This window comes from Chiloscyllium punctatum, chromosome 32 (assembly GCF_047496795.1).
Source record: "Chiloscyllium punctatum isolate Juve2018m chromosome 32, sChiPun1.3, whole genome shotgun sequence".
Classification (NCBI taxonomy): domain Eukaryota; kingdom Metazoa; phylum Chordata; class Chondrichthyes; order Orectolobiformes; family Hemiscylliidae; genus Chiloscyllium; species Chiloscyllium punctatum.
In genome coordinates this window covers 57,854,424-57,874,231 of record NC_092770.1, presented here as the reverse complement: position 1 = coordinate 57,874,231, position 19,808 = coordinate 57,854,424, and the positions used below count along the sequence as shown (strand labels likewise).

Genomic DNA, 19,808 nt, shown 5'->3' with positions numbered 1-19,808 from the left:
ACCTAACACTACGGGCAATTTAGCATGGCCAATTCACCTGACCTGCACATCTTTGGACTGTGGGAGGAAACCGACGCAGACACGGGGAGAACGTGCAAACTCCACACAGTCAGTCGCCTGAGGCAGGAATTGAACCCGGGTCTCAGGCGCTGTGAGGCAGCAGTGCTAACCACTGTGCCACTGTGCCACCGTGCCGCCCACTAAACTCTACACTGAACACATAGTTCATCTTCCACTGGGGGCTGTTAACTCGTATTTGGCTTTATATCATGGTAAAGTTTTGCCTCACCAGAATGGCCTGTCAGCGTGTGAATCACTTCGATATCCTGCAGGTTCCATACGATCATCATTCCATCCAGTGAAGCTGCCACCAGCAGTGTGCAGTCAGTACTTAGCTCCATTGCAGTCACCCCTGTGGACAGAAGCAAGTTAATGGCTACATTAATGAGATGCTACAGTAAATTAGAGATGATACCCACAGTTAGTCAGATCCCCTTCATGATCACTTAATGAAGATCTCCCCTGAAGTTGGCCTTTTCAAAGACAAACTTGACTTCAAGAATCTGCACTTGACATTTGACCTTAACATATTTTTAGTTCTTCCCAGCCTTGTGAAGTTTTTGATCTTTTGAGAGTTCTCGGAGCAGTAATGAAGATTTCCCCTGAAGCTAGGAAGAGAAATAAGCTGCCAATGGGGTGTGCACTTGACTAAAAGGAGTTACTGAGGAATAACATTCACTGAGACATACAGCATGGAAACAGACCATTCGGTCCAACTCTGACATGCTGACCAAATTTCCCAAACTAATATTAGTCCTGTGTTTGGCCCCTATACCTATCCCCCTAATTATTCATGTTCCTGTCCAAACATCTGTTAAATACTGTAACTGTACCTGCATTTATCATTTCCTCTGGCAGTTTATTTTACATTTGAACCACTCTCTGTGTGAAAAAGTTGCCCCATATGTTCTTTTTAAATCTTTCTGCTCTCACCTTAAAAATATGCCCGCTAGTTTTGGGCTCCCCCACCCCAGGGAAAAGACCTTGACTATACACTCTATCCATGCCTCTCATGATTTGATAAACTTCTATAAGGTGACCCCTCAGCCTCTGATGCTCCAGGGAAAACAGCCCCAACCTATTCAACCTCTCCCTATGGCTCCAGGAGTGGCAAAAGTCCAGAAATTGGACAAAAATTAAAAATGAGTGGGATAAAAAGGAAATTCCATTGAGCTGTTTGTGAACTGATTGAAGAGTTCAATTGTTTCAACAGGAAACCTTAATAGTGACCCTTCCTCATTCACATCAAGTCACAATACCCTCTTCTGATGAAAACCCCAACCTTCCAGCACAGGAACCATTCAGGAACTGAGATAAATGTATTGATTTCTGAGTAGCATTTGCTGAAAGGACGTTGGCAGGTAGCTTAGCACTAACAGAGGAAGCTTCAATGATGTGAGATATTGACTCAATCCACCCTAATCAGGGTACACCCTCGGCAGGAATCCTACACTTTCACTCCAACAGGGATAGCTGGATAATCCTGCCAATGTGATCTTTCAGGAATTGTTTTATTTCCTTGATAAACAGCTCGGGCATACTTTCAACACTTTATCCCAAAAACACTGAATTCAGTAAGAAGCTAACAAGTATACACCCAATGTAAAGGTCAAAACCCTGTAGTTCTTTTTGTTATTTTCAGTGATTTGCAATATTTACAGGTGGAGGACCAAACACCCGTAATGTTCACTTTTGAAGAGAAACTCACTTTCACGTGCATTAAATATCTGGAAATTCATTTTACAGGAAATAAGAAAGAAATTATACCTAATAAAAACTGAAACAGATGCTGTAACTCAGATTGAAAAATAGAAATTGCTTCTAAGGAGGGGTCACTCGACCCTGATATCTGCCCACAGATGCTGCCAGACCTGCTCAGCGTTTCCAACAATTTCTCTTTTTGTTTCAGAAGTTATACTCGGTTGTGTTGGTTCCTGAAAGGTTACTTTTATGAAAATTAATTCTATAAGGGAACTTAAATTGTGAATCTAACATGATGAAATAACAAAGCGAATTAATGTAAGGAATATTTTGGGGAACATTTTTCAATTGCTTTAAGGCAAGATTTATCTTCACGTTTGAGATCATAAATGATCCGACCCTGAAATAATTAATTGGTGCATTAATTGTAACACATTTAAGAAGTGTCTTAGCTTGTCTTTCAGTAAGTCTATTACACTTCCAGCAGTGAAAAGCTGTAGAGCTCTGTGTCATCTTGTGTCAGCTAAGAAATTCAGATGCTTTAACTGATGGGGGAACATGTGGAGCGTACCTTTGCTGAAGCCAGTCAATGTTGTCCTTAGTGGTCCCCCAGGAGGCTGAAAGAAGCCACACAGAGGAGTGAAGATTGGGTTGGGACATGCAGCACACCATCTTTCACATTGCTGGCACAGTTTGTCAATCATTGGGTAAGAACCCTTGAAGAAATGGAGGCGAGCCAACATCTCAGTGTAAAGGACACTCTGGTCTACAAAGAAAATACAAGACACTGGTATTAAACGTTACACAGGACAGTCTTTCAGAATGGCTAACCATCTAAGTACTAGGTACTGGCCACCAGCTCTATTTCAAGTGAATGTTTATCGTGACCAATTTGGTGTTGTCAAACCACAAGTATTAAATCACAGCCATGCCAACCCATTCCATTCTCTGAAGGACTGACAGCAAATATTTCTGAAACCAATATTAACCCCTTCTATTTTCTAAGGGAGTATTAACCTATTCCATGATCTCTAAGGAGTAATAACACACACTATTCTTCAAGGCAGGGTTAACCCAGTCCATTTTCACAGTGATCGTTAACCTAGTCTAGTATCTCAGTGAATGTTAACCCAATACATTCTCTCAGTTAACATACACCTGGTCTAGTCTCTCATCTGACAATGAACATTAACCAGTCCATTCTCACAGTGAACATTAACCCAGTCCATTCTGTCAATGAATGTTCACCCAATCCAGTCTCACATCTGACGATGAATATTAACCCAGTCCGTTCTTACAATGAACATTAACCTAATCTATCCTCACAGTGAATATTAACTCAGTCCATTCTCACAGTGAATGTTAACCCAGTCCATTCTGTCATGAATGTTAACCTAGTCTATTTTCAAAAGGTATGCTAAACCATTTCATTCCAGCAGGAATAACTCACTCATTTTCCAATGCTGTGTTAACTAATTCATTCATCAATGCAGTAAGAAGCCTCCAAGGATATGTGAACTCTTCCCGTTCTGCAAGACAGTGACCGGCCACTCCACTATCAGCAGTTGCTCTTACCTATTCCATTCTCCATGAAGTCCACTGTCGGCCAGATCAGTAAAAGTGCATCCTGAACAAGCTGCACCTCAGGACAATCGACTTGCTTGGTGCAGGCATAAAAATCCTCCAGCAAACCTTTCATTCCTGAGGCTTGTACTTTGCAAACTATCCATTCCATGTTCCCTGAAAATTCCACAGAACCCAAGATATTAACACAGTGCTGAGAGCTCATGGCCCTGTTAGGCCTCAATATATCCTGTGGGAGAATGTGTGGTACTGTTGTTGAGTCAGACGTTAACTCTTCAATCTTTAGTTCTGTATTTCATTGAGTCTTTTCTAAAGTAGTATACGCAACTTTTAAGGGGTGGCATGGTGGCTCAATGGTTAGCACTGCTGCCTCATGGCGCCAAGGGACCTGCGTTTGATGACTGTGTGGAGTTTGCACATTCTCCCCGTGTCCGCGTGGATTTCCTTCTGGTGCTCCAGTTTCCTCCCACAGTCCAAAAATGTAAAGATTAGATGGATTGGTCATGCTAAATTGCCTGCAATGTCCAGGAGTGTGCGGCTTAGGTGGGTTAGCCATGAGAAATGCAGTATGATAGGGTAGGGTGTGCGTCTAGGTGGGATGCTCCTCAGAGGGTGGGTGTGGACTTGAGCAGCTGAATGGCCTTTATTCACATTGTAGGGATTGAATAATTTATGCCTGGTAGGTACACACATGTCTGTGTGTGTGTATATGCACACGTATGGATCGTGGGGCACTCTATACAGTCAGTGAAGTACTTTCAAAATGCAGTTACCTTGTAGGAAACACAACAGCTATTTTGGGCATAGCAAGTTCCCACAGACAGCAATATGACATACAACCAGGATATCCTGGAATACTGGGTATTGTACATTGACATCATTTGACATTGTGTCAAATTTCCATTATAATGATGGATCATTGGGGGTTAAAGATTAACCAGACTATTGAAAAACTTCCTTGGTTTTTTTGAAATAGTCCCTGGGGATTTTGATGCCTCTGAGATGACAGATTTGACTTAATGTCTTTGCTAAAATTCAGCATCCCATACAGAGCTGCATTCCCTCAGTGCTGCACTGTTAACAATGTCCTCATGTTTCTGGACTGGGGGTTGAACCCATGATGACTGAGTTATGGCTGACAGTATATTGGATGTTAATTAGTCATCTCTCTGGGCCGCAAGACAGTCACTGACAGCCACATCAGCTCAATGGTTCATAATCAGAGGCTTCAAGATCGTTCTGCCAATATCTCCACTCAGTGCCCAGGTATGTCCTGAATACAATATACACAGTGTCCCAAAATAGCCGACACATGTTTAGATCACTAAGCAGTCCACTCAGAGGATCTCAGATTACGATCATCCTCCTTAGAGTGAGGTTAAAAGCTCTTCCTTACCAAGAACATCCTGTTTCAGCTCCTCAATGCGTCCCCCATTCAGCAGATGGTGCGGTAGTTCGCTCAGTTTCCGCAAGTTCAGGACATCGTCACCAAATCTCAGTGGCTGAGCAGAGACCTAGGCCGAAACAAAAAGGTTCGATTCACAATCATTGGATTCTGCTAGAACCCTGACTCCTGAGGGAGGTTCACAAAGGGACCAGGATCTATGAATGTTTTAATCCAAGCAAATTTCCAATAGGCAAAGCGACAGAGGTTTGAGAGGTGTCTATCACACGCTGAGTCCGAGGTAGCAGTGCAATCACTTGGCTGTGGACTATTCTTGATAACTACCCCTCTGGCCATGGGCTAGCAGCAATTGTTATTATGAGCTATTTGTCATTCTGGGACCGTAATCAGATGGGCCAGTGGGCTGAGGAGTGGCAGATAGAGTTTAAGTTAGATAGCTGTGAGGTGTTGCATTTTGGTAAGGCAAACCAGGCCAGGACTTACACAGTAATGATAGGGCACTGGGGAGTGTTGCTGAACAAAGAAACCTAGGGGTGTGGGTACACAGTTGTTTGAAAGTGGAGTCACGGGTACCCGAGTAGTGAAGATGGTGTTTGGTACGCTTGCTTTCATTGTCAGTACATTGAGTATAGAAGTTGGGATGTCATGTTGCAGTTGTACAGGACATTGGTGAGGCCACCTTTAGGATACTGTGTTCAATTCTGGGATCCCTTCTATAGGAAGTATGTTGTTAAATTTGAGAAGATGCAGAAAAGGTTTTCAAGGATGTTGTCGGGGTTGGAGGGTTTGAGTTATAGGGAGAGGCTGAGTAGGCTGGGCTGTTTTCCCTGGAGTGTTGGAGGCTGAGGGGTGACCATGTAGAGGTTTATAAAATCATGAAAGGCATGGATAGGGTAAATAGCCAAAGTCCTTTTTCATATTGTAGGGGAATCTAAAACTGGAAGGCATAGGTTTAAGTTGAGAGGGGAAAGACTTAAAAAGGACCTGAGGGGTAATTTGTTTTCATGCAGAGGGTGGTGCATATATGGAATGAGCTTCCAGAGGAGGTGGGTACAATTTTAACATTTAAAAGGCATCTGGATGGGTATATGAACGGGAAGAGTTTAGACAGTTATGGACCAAATATTGGCAAATGGGACTAGATCACATTGGGATGTCTGCTTGCACAGACATGTTGGGCTGAAGGGTTTGTTTCTGTGCAATATGACTCTGACTCACTATTGAGGACCTCAGATCATTTGGTAGTGGCTTCACTCACACAACCTAATCATCTCACATCCCTCCCTGCAGTCGCTTCTTTTTTAACTCCTGTGCGGTTTAACCATATCTTGAACATAGCTGATCAAAATATTTGTAAATTGTATTGAAAGCATGTGCATTGCTGGCGGGGTCAGCATTTATTGCCCGTCTCTAATTCCCAGGAGAAGGTGGTGGTGAGCTGCCTTCTTGAACTGCTGTATGTTCGACCACAATGCTGTATGGGGAGGAGTTCCAGGATTTTGATCCAATGACAGTGAAGGAACAGCGGGCCATTTCCAACTCAGGATGATGAGTGGCTTGGAACATAACTCGTAGTTGGTGGTGTTCCCATTTATCTCCTGCCCTTGTCCTTTTAGATGGAAGTGGTGTGTGGGTTTGGAAGGTGCTGTCTGAGGATCTTTGGTGAATTTCTGCAGTGCATCTTGTAGGTGGTACACACTGAGTGGCGGAGGGAATGAATGCTTGTGGCCAATTAAGTGGGGGCTGCTTTGTCCTGGATGGTGTCAAGCTTTTGAGTGTTGTTGGAACTGCACCCATCCAGGCAAGTGGGGAATATTCCATCCCTGACTTGTGTCTTTCTCATGGTGTACTGTGAACTCAGTGGGTAGTGGATTGTTGGACAATCGGGGCAGAGAAGCATAGCCTGGGTAAACTGTACCTTCCTGTCTGCAACCAGAGTCTCCTTCAGGAGTGGAAGTGTGATGCTCTTCCTGTTGCCATGACTCCACGTTCCCTTGAAATAATCAGCCAGCACCGAGTGCTGTTTGATTTTCTCCTCCGCCAGCAGGTACAGCTCATGCACCACCTCCGTGAACTGCCTGAAATAAACACAGGAACCATTATGTTTGGCTGTCAGCTGGGTGTGACACAATGTTGTGTTAAAATTAACTGAAATCGTCATCTAGTCCATACTGTACCTGTCTGTGATCGGGGTCAACTGGACTGAAATACTGCAGGCCTTCAGTTGATTACAGAGATCAGGTGATCCCTTTTGGGTTTGACCCTGCAGGGGTGAGAGGGGAGAGATTCTAAGCTACAACCCCCCCCCCCCCCCCCCCCACCCCCTACTGAACTATCTTTCATGTTGTGGGCCTGGAGATTAGGCCAGTTCAAGGCCTGATTCCCTGAGGAGCACACATGGGGTGTCAACACTAAACACGGAGGTGGGGGTGAGCTTCCTGTTTACCCAGGCTCGACAGGTTAAGTCAGAACTAACGTGTCACACTTCCCTTCCCAGTGGTCAGTGTTCAAAATGGCTGCTTTGGCTGCCATTGGCTGACCCAAGAGTAACCAAAGAACAATTGAAACACGGGGAAATGGTGGTGGAGTAATCCACAGGTCTGGGAGCCATGGTTCAAATTCCACTAAAGCAGCTGGTGGAACTTAACGTTGATTTTTTTAAAAATCCTGGAACATAAAGCATATGGTCACCATGACAACTGTTATCAATAGTTGTAAAAATCCATCCACTCCCAGGGACAAAAGTCTACCACCATGGCCCTACATGTGACTTCAGACCCATGGCAATATGGTTAACAATGCCTTAGCAAGTCAATCAACACAATCAGGGGTGGGGCAACAAATACCAGCCTTGCCAATGATGCCCACAGCCCATGAAGGAATAGACAGTAAAAGACGTTCTTTACAGATGCCTATGTGCAATGGATATCTATAAAGGGCCCTCGCTCATGGGAGAGAATATTGGAATGAGTTAAATCTCCTAACTAACAGGTACCAGCACAGAATTGGGACAGGTTCGCTGCTCCCACCTCACATAGAGTAAAGAACAAGCTCAAAACAAAATGGAAAATTATATTTGGAGCTGGAAGCAAAACTTGAGAATGTAACGGAGGAAGAAATGTCGTGAAGATGGAGGCCAGGAAAATGTTCATTGTATAAGAGGGCTGAAATCCTAATGGATGGAAATGTGAAAACAAAAATAGGGATTGCAGAGTGAAAAGAAAGGAAGAAAGATTTGCATTTATGTAGCATCTTTCATGATCCCCAGATATCTCAAAGTACTTGAAGCACTTTTGATGTGTGATCACTGGCGTGACAGGGCAACCAGTTTTGCACACTGGAAGCTTTGACAAACAGCAAAGAGCAACGATGGTCCAGAAAATCTGTTTGTGTGATGTTAAAGATAAATAACACATGGGACACCAGGAGCAACTTCTTTTCCCTTGTTCCAGCCAGCGCCACATTTCCCATTAACCTGAGCCAACAGACAGCGGTTTGCCTCATCTCATCTAACACTGTGGCACTCCTTCAGGACTGCAATGTAAAGTTGGCCCAAACATTGTGCTTAGGTCCTGGAGTGGGGCTTGAAGCACCTAGATCAGAAACAGATTCGACAAATTGACCCCTTGCTGGCATTCAACCCAAGAATGGCGGTGCCTGCAGATTGAGATTCAGCTCAGGGCTCGAACACTTACCGGTGATAAAGGCCAAGGACTGGGAACCCATCTGCCTGCCTCTCCACCAGATAATCCCCGATGTCATATCGAAGCCGGGTCCACAGTAAGGGAGGGAGGCGGATTATGTCTTTGTTTGGAGGAGACCAGTATTGGTAGATATCGCCAAGCACTTCATTGTCCAATGAGAGGATCTCCTTTAGCTCACTCTCTGACAGTCCGTTCCTGTAAGTCAAGGTGCCAGATTGTAATCGTTCAATGAGCTGTAGTATAACAGAATCATACATTGCAACAACAACTCAGATTTCTGCAGCACCTTTCACATAATATACTATCCCAAGGCAATTCACAAGAGTATCATAAAACATTGAGCCACAACAGGAAGTATTAGATCACATGACTAAAGTTAATGACTGTTTCCTCATTTTGTTACATTTGCTAATAACTTTATTCAAGGTAAATAAGTAAAAGTGGTAACTATTAATTGCCTCAACATATGTTTATAGGGAGCACCAATAATGGGGGTAGAAGGAGCTATAAGACTGAGTAGTCAATAAACTGTCACCACAAAGAGATGTATTTGGTGTTCTGACTCACTGGTGGGTTTGGATGCAGATTGACAGCACCTACTTGCTTGCACACTGTCACTTCTGGTGTCCCCTGATGATTGACTCTTGGCCCCTTCCTGTTTCTCAGTAAAGCTGTACACTGATTGCCTCCACATTTACCTGACCAATCATTCACCACTGTTAAATTATCAGGCCACTTAGCCAACATCTATTCATGAGCAAAGACTCTCAGGCAATTACACTTTGGGAAAACTGAAGATATTGTTTTAGCTCCCTGCTCCAAAACCCCACTCTCTGCCCAAAGAGGAAGTTAGATAGAGGGGGAGGTGTGAGATAGAGAGGGAAGGAGGTCTTAGAGTCATAGAGATGTACAGCATGGAAACAGACCCTTCAGTCTAACCCATCCACACTGACCAGCTATCCCAACCCACTCTAGTCCCACCTGCCAGCACCCAGCCCATATCCCTCCAAACCCTTCCTATTCATATACCCATCCAAATGCCTCTTTAATGTTGCAATTTTACCAGCCTCCACCACTTCCTCTGGCAGCTCATTCCATACACACACCACCCTCTGCACGAAAAAGTTGCCCCTTAGGTCTCTTTTATATCTTTCCCCTCTCACCCTAAACCTATGACCTCTAGTTCTGGACTCCCCGACCCCAGAGAAAACACTTTGCCTATTTAACCTATCCATGCCCCTCATAATTTTGTAAACTTCTATAAGGCCGCCCCTCAGCCTCTGACACTCCAGGGAAAACAGCCCCAGGCTATTCAGCCTCTCCCTATAGCTCAGATCCTCCAACCCTAGCAACATCCTTGTAAATCTTTTCTAAACCCTTTCAAATTTCACAACATCTTTCCGAAAGGAAAGAGACCAGAATTGCACGCAATATTCCAACAGTGGCCTAACCAATGTCCTGTACAGCTGCAACATGACCTCCCAACTCCTGTACTCAATACTCTGACCAATAAAGGAAAGCATACCAAATGTCTTCATCATTATCCTATCTACCTGCGACTCCACTTTCAAGGAGCTATGAACCTGCACTCCAAGGTCTCTTTGTTTAGCAACACTCCCTCGGACCTTACCATTAAGTGTATAAGTCCTGCTAAGATTTGCTTTCCCAAAATGCAGCACCTTGCATTTATCTGAATTAAACTCCATCTGCCACTTCTCAGCCCATTGGCCCATCTGGTTCAGATCCTGATGTAATCTGAGGTAACCCACTTCGCTGTCCACTACACCTCCAATTTTGGTGTCATCTGCAAACTCACTAACTGTACCTCTTATGCTCACATCCAAATCATTTATGTAAATGACAAAAAGTAAAGGGCCCAGCACCGATTCTTGTGGCACTCCAGTGGTCACAGGCCTCCAGTCTGAAAAACAACCCTCCACCACCACCCTCTGTCTTCTACCTTTGAGCCAGTTCTGTATCCAAATGGCTAGTTCTCCCTGTATTCCATGAGATCTAACCTTGCTAATCAGTCTCCCATGGGGAACCTTGTCGAAGTCCTTACTGAAGTCCATATAGATCACATCTACTGTTCTGCCATCATCTTTGTTACTTCTTCAAAAAATTCAATCAAGTTTGTGAGACATGATTTCCCACGCACAAAGCCATGTTGACTATCCCTAATCAGTCCTTGCCTTCCCAAATACATGTATATCCTGTCCCTCAGAATTCCCTCCAACAACCTGCCCACCACCGAGGTCAGGCTCACCGGTCTATAGTTCCCTGGCTTGTCCTTACTGCCCTTCTTAAACAGTGGCACCACGTTTGCCAACCTCCAGTCTTCCAGCACCTCACCTGTGACTTTCGGTGATATAAATATCTCAGCAAGTGGCCCAGCAATCACTTCTCTGGCTTCCCAACAGATTTTGCAGGTATACCTGATCAGGTCCTGGGGATTTATCCACCTTTACCTGTTTCAAGACATCCAGCACTTCCTCCTCTGTAATCTGAATATTTTGCAAGATGTCACCATCTATTTCCCTACAGTCTATATCTTCCATATCCTTTTACACAGTAAATACTGATGCAAAATATTCATTTAGTATCTCCCCTGTTTTCTGCGGCTCCACACAAAGGCCGCCTTGCTGATCTTTGAGGGGCCCTATTCTCTCCCTAGTTACCCTTTTGTTCTTAATATATTTGGAAAAACCCTTTGGATTCTCCTTAACTCTATTTGCCAAAGCTATCTCATGTCCCCGTTTTGCCCTCCTGATTTCCCTCTTAAGTATACTCCTACTTCCTTTATACTCTTCTAAGGATTCACTTGATCTATCCTGTCTATACCTGACATATGCTTCCTTCTTTTTCTTAACCAAACCCTCAATTTCTTTAGTCATCCAGCATTCCCTACACCTACCAGCCTTCCCTTTCACCCTGACAGGAATATACTTTCTCTGGATTCTTGTTATCTCATTTCTGAAGGCTTCCCATTTTCCAGCCGTCCCTTTACCTGCGAACATCTGCCTTCAATCAGCTTTCGAACGTTTTTGCCTAATACCGTCAAAATTGGCCTTTGTCCAATTTAGAACTTCAACTTTTAGATCTGGTCTATCCTTTTCCATCACTATTTTAAAACTAATAGAATTATGGTCGCTGACCCCAAAGTGCTCTCTCACTGACACCTCAGTCACCTGCCCTGCCTTATTTCCCAAGAGTAGGTCAAGTTTTGCACCTTCTCTAGTAAGTACGTCCACATACTGAATCAGAAAATTGTCTTGTACGCACTTAAGAAATTCCTCTCCATCTAAACCTTTAACACTATGGCAAGCCCAGTCTATGTTTGGAAAGTTAAAATCCCCTACCATAACTACCCTATTATTCTTACAGATAGCTGAGATCTCCTTACAAGTTTGTTTCTCAATTTGTGAGATGGGAGGGTGGAGGTATGACATAGAGAGAGGAGGGGTGTGAGATAGAGAGGGGAGGTGTGAGATAGAGGGGGGAGGAGTGAGATAGAGAGAGGGGAGGTGTGAGATAGAGAGGGGAGGTGTGAGATGGGGGGAGGTGTGAGATAGAGGGGGGGAGGTGTGAAATAGCGAGGAGGGAGGTGTGAGATAGTGAGGGGGGAGGTGTGAAATAGCGAGGGGGGAGGTGTGAAATAGCGAGGGGGGAGGTGTGAGATGGGGGGAAGTGTGCGTTAGAGAGGGGTGAGGTGTGAGATAGAGAGAAGAGGAGGTGTAAGAGAGAGGGGAGGATGTGTGAGATAAAGAGTGGGGAGGTGTGAGATAGAGAGGGGGAAGCTGTGCGATTGAGAGGGGAGGAGGTGTGAGATTGAGAGTGCGGAGGTGTGAGATGGGGGGCGGTGTGAGATAGTGAGGGGAGAGGTGTGGATAGCGAGGGGGGGAGGAATAAGATAGAGAGGGGAGGTGTGAGATCAAGGGGGGAAGGTGTGCGATAGTGAGGGGGGAGGTGTGAAATAGCGAGGGGGGGAAGGATGAGATAGAGAGGGGGGAGGTGTGAGATAGAGAGGGGGGGAGGTGTTAAGAGGGAATTCTCGAGCTGAAGGCACAGGCAGCTGTGAGCATAGCCACCACTGGTGGAAAAATTCAAACTGCATGCAGAAAACTTGGAGGCTTATCAGATTGGCGAAGGTTACTGAGGGGATCTGAAAACAAGATGAACACTTTAAAATCAAGGCAATGCTTGGTCAATGTAGGACAGCAAGCATGGAAGGAGAGGGCAAGCTCGGGAGATGGGACTTTCTGCGAGTTAAGACAGAGAGTGGAGTTTTGATATGACTCAAAGTTGTGGTAGATAGAATGGGGGAGACCAGTTCAAGGGTGTGTTGCATGAAGCAGTTAGTCCCTGAACGGGTTAACTGACATCATAAAGATAGATCCACCAATCGGGCTAGAAGATACTGACCCTCAGGAGGAGCTAACCGAAGGGTGTGCATTTGAGTATTCCAATGTTTCAGCACAAGTTGCAATTGCTGAGATTGGTGTACCGAATGGTGTACCCTTAACTCACAGAATCATGGAAGTGTTACAACACAGGACAAGGCCATTTGGCCCATCCAGCCTGCACCAGTTCTTCAAATGAGCATCAATACCTATTGTCAGTCTGCTGCCTTTTCTCTCCATACTATGTGATATTTCTATCCAAATAATCATATAACCATCCAATGCCCCTCTTGAATGCCTCAACTGAACCTGCCACCCCCACGTTTCCAGGCAGTACACTAACTACTCACTGTGTGAATAAAAGATTTTCTCTCATGATGCTTTCTTCTTTTGCAATCACCACAAATTTGAGCTCTCTCGTTTTTGTTCCTGTTATGAGTGGGTGCAGCTTCTCTCTATCCAGCTCACTCATGATTTTGACAGCCTGTATCAGGTCTATTCACAGCCTTCTTCTCTCCAAGGAGAACAGTGCCAACTATTCTGAGCTATTCTTATCACTGAAGTTTCTCATTCCTAGGTCCACTCCTGTAAATTGCTTTTGCACTCTTTCCATTGCATTCACACCTTTCATATAATTGTGTTGCCCACAACCATTTACAATATTCCAGCTGATATCTAATAAGTGCCTTATACAAGTTCAACGTCATCTTCTTGCTTTTGTACTCTATGCCCCTATTAATAAAGCCAAAAACACTGTATGCAATGTACATTGTTCATTTCCAGTCCAATATTGAGTCATAGAGTCACAGAGAAGTCCAGCAGGGAAACAGGCCCTTCGGCCCAACAAGTCCACACCAACCCTCTAAGGAGTAACCCACCCAGACCCATTCCCCTACCCTATATTTACCACTGACTAACACTATAGGCAATTCAGCATGGCCAGTTCACCTGACCTGCACATCTTTAGACTGCGGGAGGAAACCGGAGCACCCGGAGGAAACCCACGCAGACACGGGGAGAATGTGCAAACTCCACACAGACAGTCACCCGAGGCAGGAATCGAACCCAGGTCCCTGTGAGGCAGCAGTGCTAACCACTGAGCAACTGTGATGCCCACTTCTGTATCCAAATGGCTCATTCTCCTTGTATTCCATGAGATCTAACCTTGCTAACTGGTTTCCCATGGGGAACCTTGTTGATCGCCTTACTGAAATCCTAATAAGTCACATCTACCACTCTGCCCCCATCAATCTTCATTGTTACTTCTTCAAAAAACTCAATTAAGGTTGTGAGACATGATTTCCCATGCACAAAGCCATGTTGACTATTCCTAATCAGTCCTTGCCTTTCCAAATACATGTACGTTCTCTCCCTCAGGATTCCCCCCAACAACTTGCCCACCACTCAGGCTCACCAGTCTATAGTTCCCTGGCTTGTCCTTACCACTTTCTTAAACAGTAGCACCACGTTTGCCAACCTCCAGTCTTCCGGCATCTCACCTGTGACTATCGATGATGCAAATATCTCAGCAAGAAGCCCAAGCAATCACTTCTCTAGCTTCCCACAGAGTTCTAGGGTACACCTGATCAGGTCCTGGGGATTTATCCACCTTTTATGCGTTTCAAGACATCCAGCACTTCCTCCTCTGTAATATGGACATTTTTCAAGATGTTACTATCTATTTCCCTACATTCTATACCTCCCATGTCCTCTTCCACAGTAAACACTGATACAAAATACTTATTTAGTATCTCCCCCATCTCCTGTGGCCCCCACAAAGGCTGCCTTGCTGATCTTTGAGGGCCCTATTCTCTCCCTAGTTACCCTTTTATCCTTAATGTATTTGTAAAAACCCTTTGGATTCTCCTTAACTCTATTTTCCAAAGCTATCTCATGTCCCCTTTTTGCCCTCCTAATTTCTCTCTTAAGTATACTCCTACTGCCTTTATACTCTAAGGATTCACTCGATCTATCCTGTCTATACCTGACATATGCTTCCTTCTTTTTCTTAACCAAACCCTCAATTTCTTTAGTCATCCAGCATTCCCTATACCCACCAGCCTTTCCTTTCACCCCGACAGGAATATATCCCAAAGAAGAGTCATGTCGGTCTTGAAACATTAACTCTGCTTCTCTCTCCACTGATGCTGTTAGACCTGCTGAGTTTCTCCAGCACTCTCTGGTTTTATGTGTAGCAAACTTTTACTGTTTGCCAAAATTCAGCTTATCTTCATGTGCCTATTCTTCCCCACTTGGTATTAGCAGTTTAGACTCACACCAATAAGAGAGATTGATGATAGTGAATCTGACCAAAACAATGGAGACAATCACAATACAAACCATGCCAACCAAGGGCAGCTTTTGTCTTATTTCCGACAATAGTCAAATTTAGAAGTTTTGCATGAGGTGATTCACCTTGGAAAAGCAAATCAGGGCAGGACTTATACACTTAATGGTGAGGCCCTGGGGAGTGTTACTGAACAAAAAGTGCAGGTTCATAATTCCTTGAAAGTGGAGTCTCAGATAGATCGGGTAGTGAAGAAGGCGTTTGATATGCTTTCCTTTATTGGTGAGAACATTAAGTATAGGAATTGTAGCTGTACAGGACATTGGTTAGGCCTCTTTTGGAATATTATGAGCAATTTTGGGCTCTCCCCTTTAAGAAGGATGTTGTGAAACTCAAAAGGTTTCAAATAAGACTTATAAGGACTTTACCAGGGTTGGAGGGTTTGAGCTATAGGGAGAGGCTGGATAGATTGGGGCTGTTTTCCCTGGAGTGTCGGAAGCTGAGGAGTAACCTTTTAAAGGTTCATAAAATCATGAGGGGCTTTTCCCTGGGGTCGGGGAGTCCAGAACTAGAGGACATAGGTTTAGGTTGAGAGGGGAAAGATTTAAAAAGGACCTAAGGGGCAACTTTTTCAGACAGAGGGTGGTACGTGTATGGAATGAGCTGCCAGAGAAAGTGGTGGAGGTTGGTACAATTGCAACATTTAAGAGGCATTTGGATGGGTATATGAATAGGAAAGGTTTGGAGGGATATGGGCTGGGCGCTGGCAGGTGGGACTAGATTGGGTTGGGATATCTGGTTGGCATGGACGGGTTGGACCGAAGGGTCTGTTTCCATGTCGTACATCTCTATGACTCAGTGACTCTATATATAATATAGGAATAATTAAATGGAAATACTCTGATTAACTCTGACAGGACTGAAGGGCCTGTACTATGCTGTACTGATCTGTGTTCTATGTTTTTTTTTGGTTCTAACTTTGAATTCTCTTAATGTTGTGGAAAAAAAGGATCCTGCTTCATGATTTTCAGGTCCATTGCATCTCAATACATTCATGTTGCTGAGCTAGAAATCTAGAGGCAGGGACTAATATTCACTAGAGTATGGTTTCAAAACCCTCAATAACAGTTATAGGAATTTAAATTCAATGAATAAACTGGCAAATACTAGAATCATTTCCAATGATTGTGAATCGACTGGACTTTGAAAATAAACCCATAAGGGCAAGAGAGGGAACCTATATGACTCCAGCCCCTCCACTGTCTCCAACTTGCTGCATTGCCTATCTCACCTCTACCCCACTTTTCACAGCCTTGCTGTCAGTCGTGATTCTGAGGGGAGCGCGGGCCTGTGTCAGCATGGAGAATGTTGGCTTGCATTTGTGTCACAGCGGCTGACTCCATCCCACCTCAGCTCATCTGCTGTAGAAACCGTCATCCACGGTGGGGGGTCTTTGTTACTGCTACCCGTAACAGTTCCAGAACATTCCTGGCCAATCTCCCACCTTGAGGTCATCTCAAAGACTTTGCTGCCCAAGGCCTAATTTGTACTTTATCCCCTTCAGCTATCATCCCTGTGTTCTCCCAAACATAGGCTTTGGGCTGTGCAATGACTTGATTTTAAGACTCTTTTGATTAGATTAGATTACATTACAGTGTGGAAACAGGCCCTTCGGCCCAACAAGTCCTCACCGACCCGCCAAAGCGCAACCCACCCATACCCCTATATTTACCCCTTACCTAACACTACAGGCAATTTAGCATGGCCAATTCACCTGACCTGCACATCTTTGGACTGTGGGAGGAAACCGAAGCACCCGGAGGAAACCCACGCAGACATGGGGAGGACATGCAAACTCCACACAGTCAGTCGCCTGAGGCGGGAATTGAACCCAGGTCTCTAGCACTGTGAGGCAGCAGTGTTAACCACTGTGCCACCGTGCTTCCCACTCTCTTCCTTATTAGCAAATCCATGTATGGCCTCATCCCTCCCTATAACTGGAATAAATCACACAACTTCTGGAGATATCTGTTCTCCTCCAATCCCAATCTCTGGGACATTCCTGATTTGAACTTTCCCAACATTGGGCGGTTACGCCTTTAGTTGCTCTAGATTCTATCAATGCTTCTCCCTGGCTCCCTATGTCATATTTTCTGCTTTTCAAGCATACCTCTTTCATCAAACTCTGTCCTAGTAGCACCTTATGGGGCTCAGTGTTACATTTTGTTTCATAAAGATCCTTGTGCAGTGCTGGAAGGTGCTACATGAATGCAAGTTGTCCTTAGTATAAGTAAACGTGACATGTGAATGTGACACCGGATGACCATTGTCTTTGGTCATATGCATTGGAAATGAGCCTGTAATGAGGTACATTGTAAGCCCTTTCCCAATGGAATTGGGTGCCAATACCAAACTGAAGGCATGGAGCCACTATGAGTTTCTCCTCCCTGCATTCCCAGATCAGGGATGACACAGGACTAAAGTGTGTACTGCAGATGTTGGAGATTAGAGTCAAGATTAGAGTGGTGTTGGAAAAACACAGCAGGTCAGGCAGCATCTGAGGAGCAGGAAAATCGACACTTTCCTGATGGGGGGCTTTTGCCTGAAGCACCGGTTTTCCTGCTCTCAGGAATGACACAGTCAGGCTGCAAGGTGACCCCCTTTCTCGACATCTTTAACAGGACCCCACTGACCCTACATTTGAAGATTCCCTAGGGATCCCCCTGTTGCCAGAAGCGGTCCCAACCTCGACAATCAGACTATGGGTTTGTGGGGAGCCTCGGCTCACAGCAGAACCAACCTTGAACAGACAATGTATCCCAGAGCATGCGAGACGAAGACCCGGCCGTGCGTCTTCTCCAGGTGCGAGTAGAAGAGACGCACAGCGTCCCGCGTGCCAGCAGCTACGTCCAGCTCTGAGGCCGGCACATACGAGTTCCACCTCTTGGCCTCATCGAAGGTCAGTTTGAGCATGAGGGGCTGGCCGCAGTCCCGGAAACGCTCCAGGATGAGGTCACGCTGCTCTGTGGTGAGCCTCCTCTTCACCGTGCGCAGCAGCAGGTCGATGAGCTCTTGACCATGCTGGCTGGACAGAGGCTCCACCTCGAAGTGGCACTCGGGCCTGGGTATCACCTCCTGCAGCACGGCCAAGATGTTGTGCTCCGCTGGCAGGGTGGAGACGATGATGTGGACCTTGGGGGGGCATACCTTCGGCAGCCAGTGGAGTCTGTGAGCTCCGTCGCTGGAAGACAACTGGTCCAGGGAGTCAAAGATAAGGACTAGGGTCTCTCGATTTTTCTTGGACGCTGTGCTCAGGAGGTTGTGGAAGAATCGGACTAGCTCAGTGTAAGAGTTGGTGACATGGGCTGCAGGCACTTTGAGCCTAAAGGCCAGGCACACTTGGAAGCAGACACTCTTCAGCACTGAGTGTATCTCTGAGCTCAGGGCTGATGTACCCAGCAGCCTGGTGACCACCACACAGCCATTCCTGAAGGTTTTCCTCACCTCCTCGGCCAGCTTTGACATCACCGCCGTCTTGCCCGTGCCCGACGCCCCGTGGATGACCAGGGGCCAGTGGGTGCTCCCGTCGTGCTGCTCGAGGCATTGGCCAATGTTGGCGAGGAGCTGCGAGCGCCCACAGAAGATGCTGCGCTTCACCCTGCACAGATGCCCTTGGTGGCGCAGTTCCTCGAAGAGCCAGGCCGGCTCCTCCCGGACCCCATGACGCGCTGCCACCTTTCCCTCGATCTGCTGCTTCATGTCCTCCACGAAGCTCTGGCACAAGTCATGGAGATACTCAGCATGGGCTTGGCTCTGGGTGTCCAGAACTCCATCTGACCATTGCACCCAGTGCATCCGCAGGCTCCTGGCAGATTTGCCAACGACTTGGGCCTTCAGGCTGGCGAGTCGCTCCTGAGCCTCAGTGTCAATGCTCCCGTCGTCTTTAACGTCGATGAATTTGGGTAGCTGCTGCTGGTCGAAGTGATCCCAGATATTGGAGATGTCACGGATAAACACTGTTGAGCACACGTCCCCTTCTCTTGTTTCAACTAAGCCCCGGTCGATCTCAAACTCAGTAACTGCAACACAGTGAGGAAAGGGACCATAATTAGACCTGAGCAATAGTCAGCAGCAGCCATTCACCCAGGGAGGCAGAGCCCTGATTCCATCTAGGTTACCCTGCACAAAGCCGGTGGCAATACAATTGAATCGGCTGTTACAGAGGTGAAGAATGGAGGTGATTGGAATGATGTAAGAATTCCCTGTCAGTCGGATGATGATAGTTGAACATTAGCTACTCTGTGTAACATCATTGAGTCTGGGATCAGCAGGATCATGGATACAGGTACTGAACGTTAACTAGGGAGACAGTAGCAGAATGATAATGTAGTGGGCCTTCTTTCAATGGAACACAATAGTGAGAAGGACCACTGAGCAGGATAGCTCAGGCAGACCCTTCCTGGTAGCAGGATTTATCTTTGTCAAGGAGAAGTCTTGCAAAGCGAGAGAGAGAGAGAGAGAGAAAGGGCGAAAGACAGACAGAAAAAGGATCCCTTAACCAAAATTTGGATGAGAATATAGGAGGCATGGTTATTAAGTTTGCAGATGGCTCCAAAACTGGTGGCACAGTGGACTATGTAAAAGGTTATTTAAAATTACAGAGATCT

The 19,808-nt window shown here is 45.6% G+C and overlaps 1 protein-coding gene across 1 annotated transcript in view; it reads right to left on the bottom strand.

The window, feature by feature from the left end:
• Positions 1 to 19,808, bottom strand: part of nwd1 (NACHT and WD repeat domain containing 1) — a 72,642-nt gene that overhangs the window by 46,587 nt on the left and 6,247 nt on the right. Inside the window, exons 5-11 of the mRNA XM_072551430.1 lie at positions 17,942 to 19,220; positions 8,446 to 8,649; positions 6,669 to 6,828; positions 4,742 to 4,859; positions 3,337 to 3,501; positions 2,333 to 2,527; positions 290 to 412 (exon numbers count right to left, since the gene is read on the bottom strand). Of these exons, the coding sequence (XP_072407531.1) occupies positions 290 to 412; positions 2,333 to 2,527; positions 3,337 to 3,501; positions 4,742 to 4,859; positions 6,669 to 6,828; positions 8,446 to 8,649; positions 17,942 to 19,220 (2,244 nt within the window). The remainder of the gene's footprint in view (positions 1 to 289; positions 413 to 2,332; positions 2,528 to 3,336; positions 3,502 to 4,741; positions 4,860 to 6,668; positions 6,829 to 8,445; positions 8,650 to 17,941; positions 19,221 to 19,808) is intronic.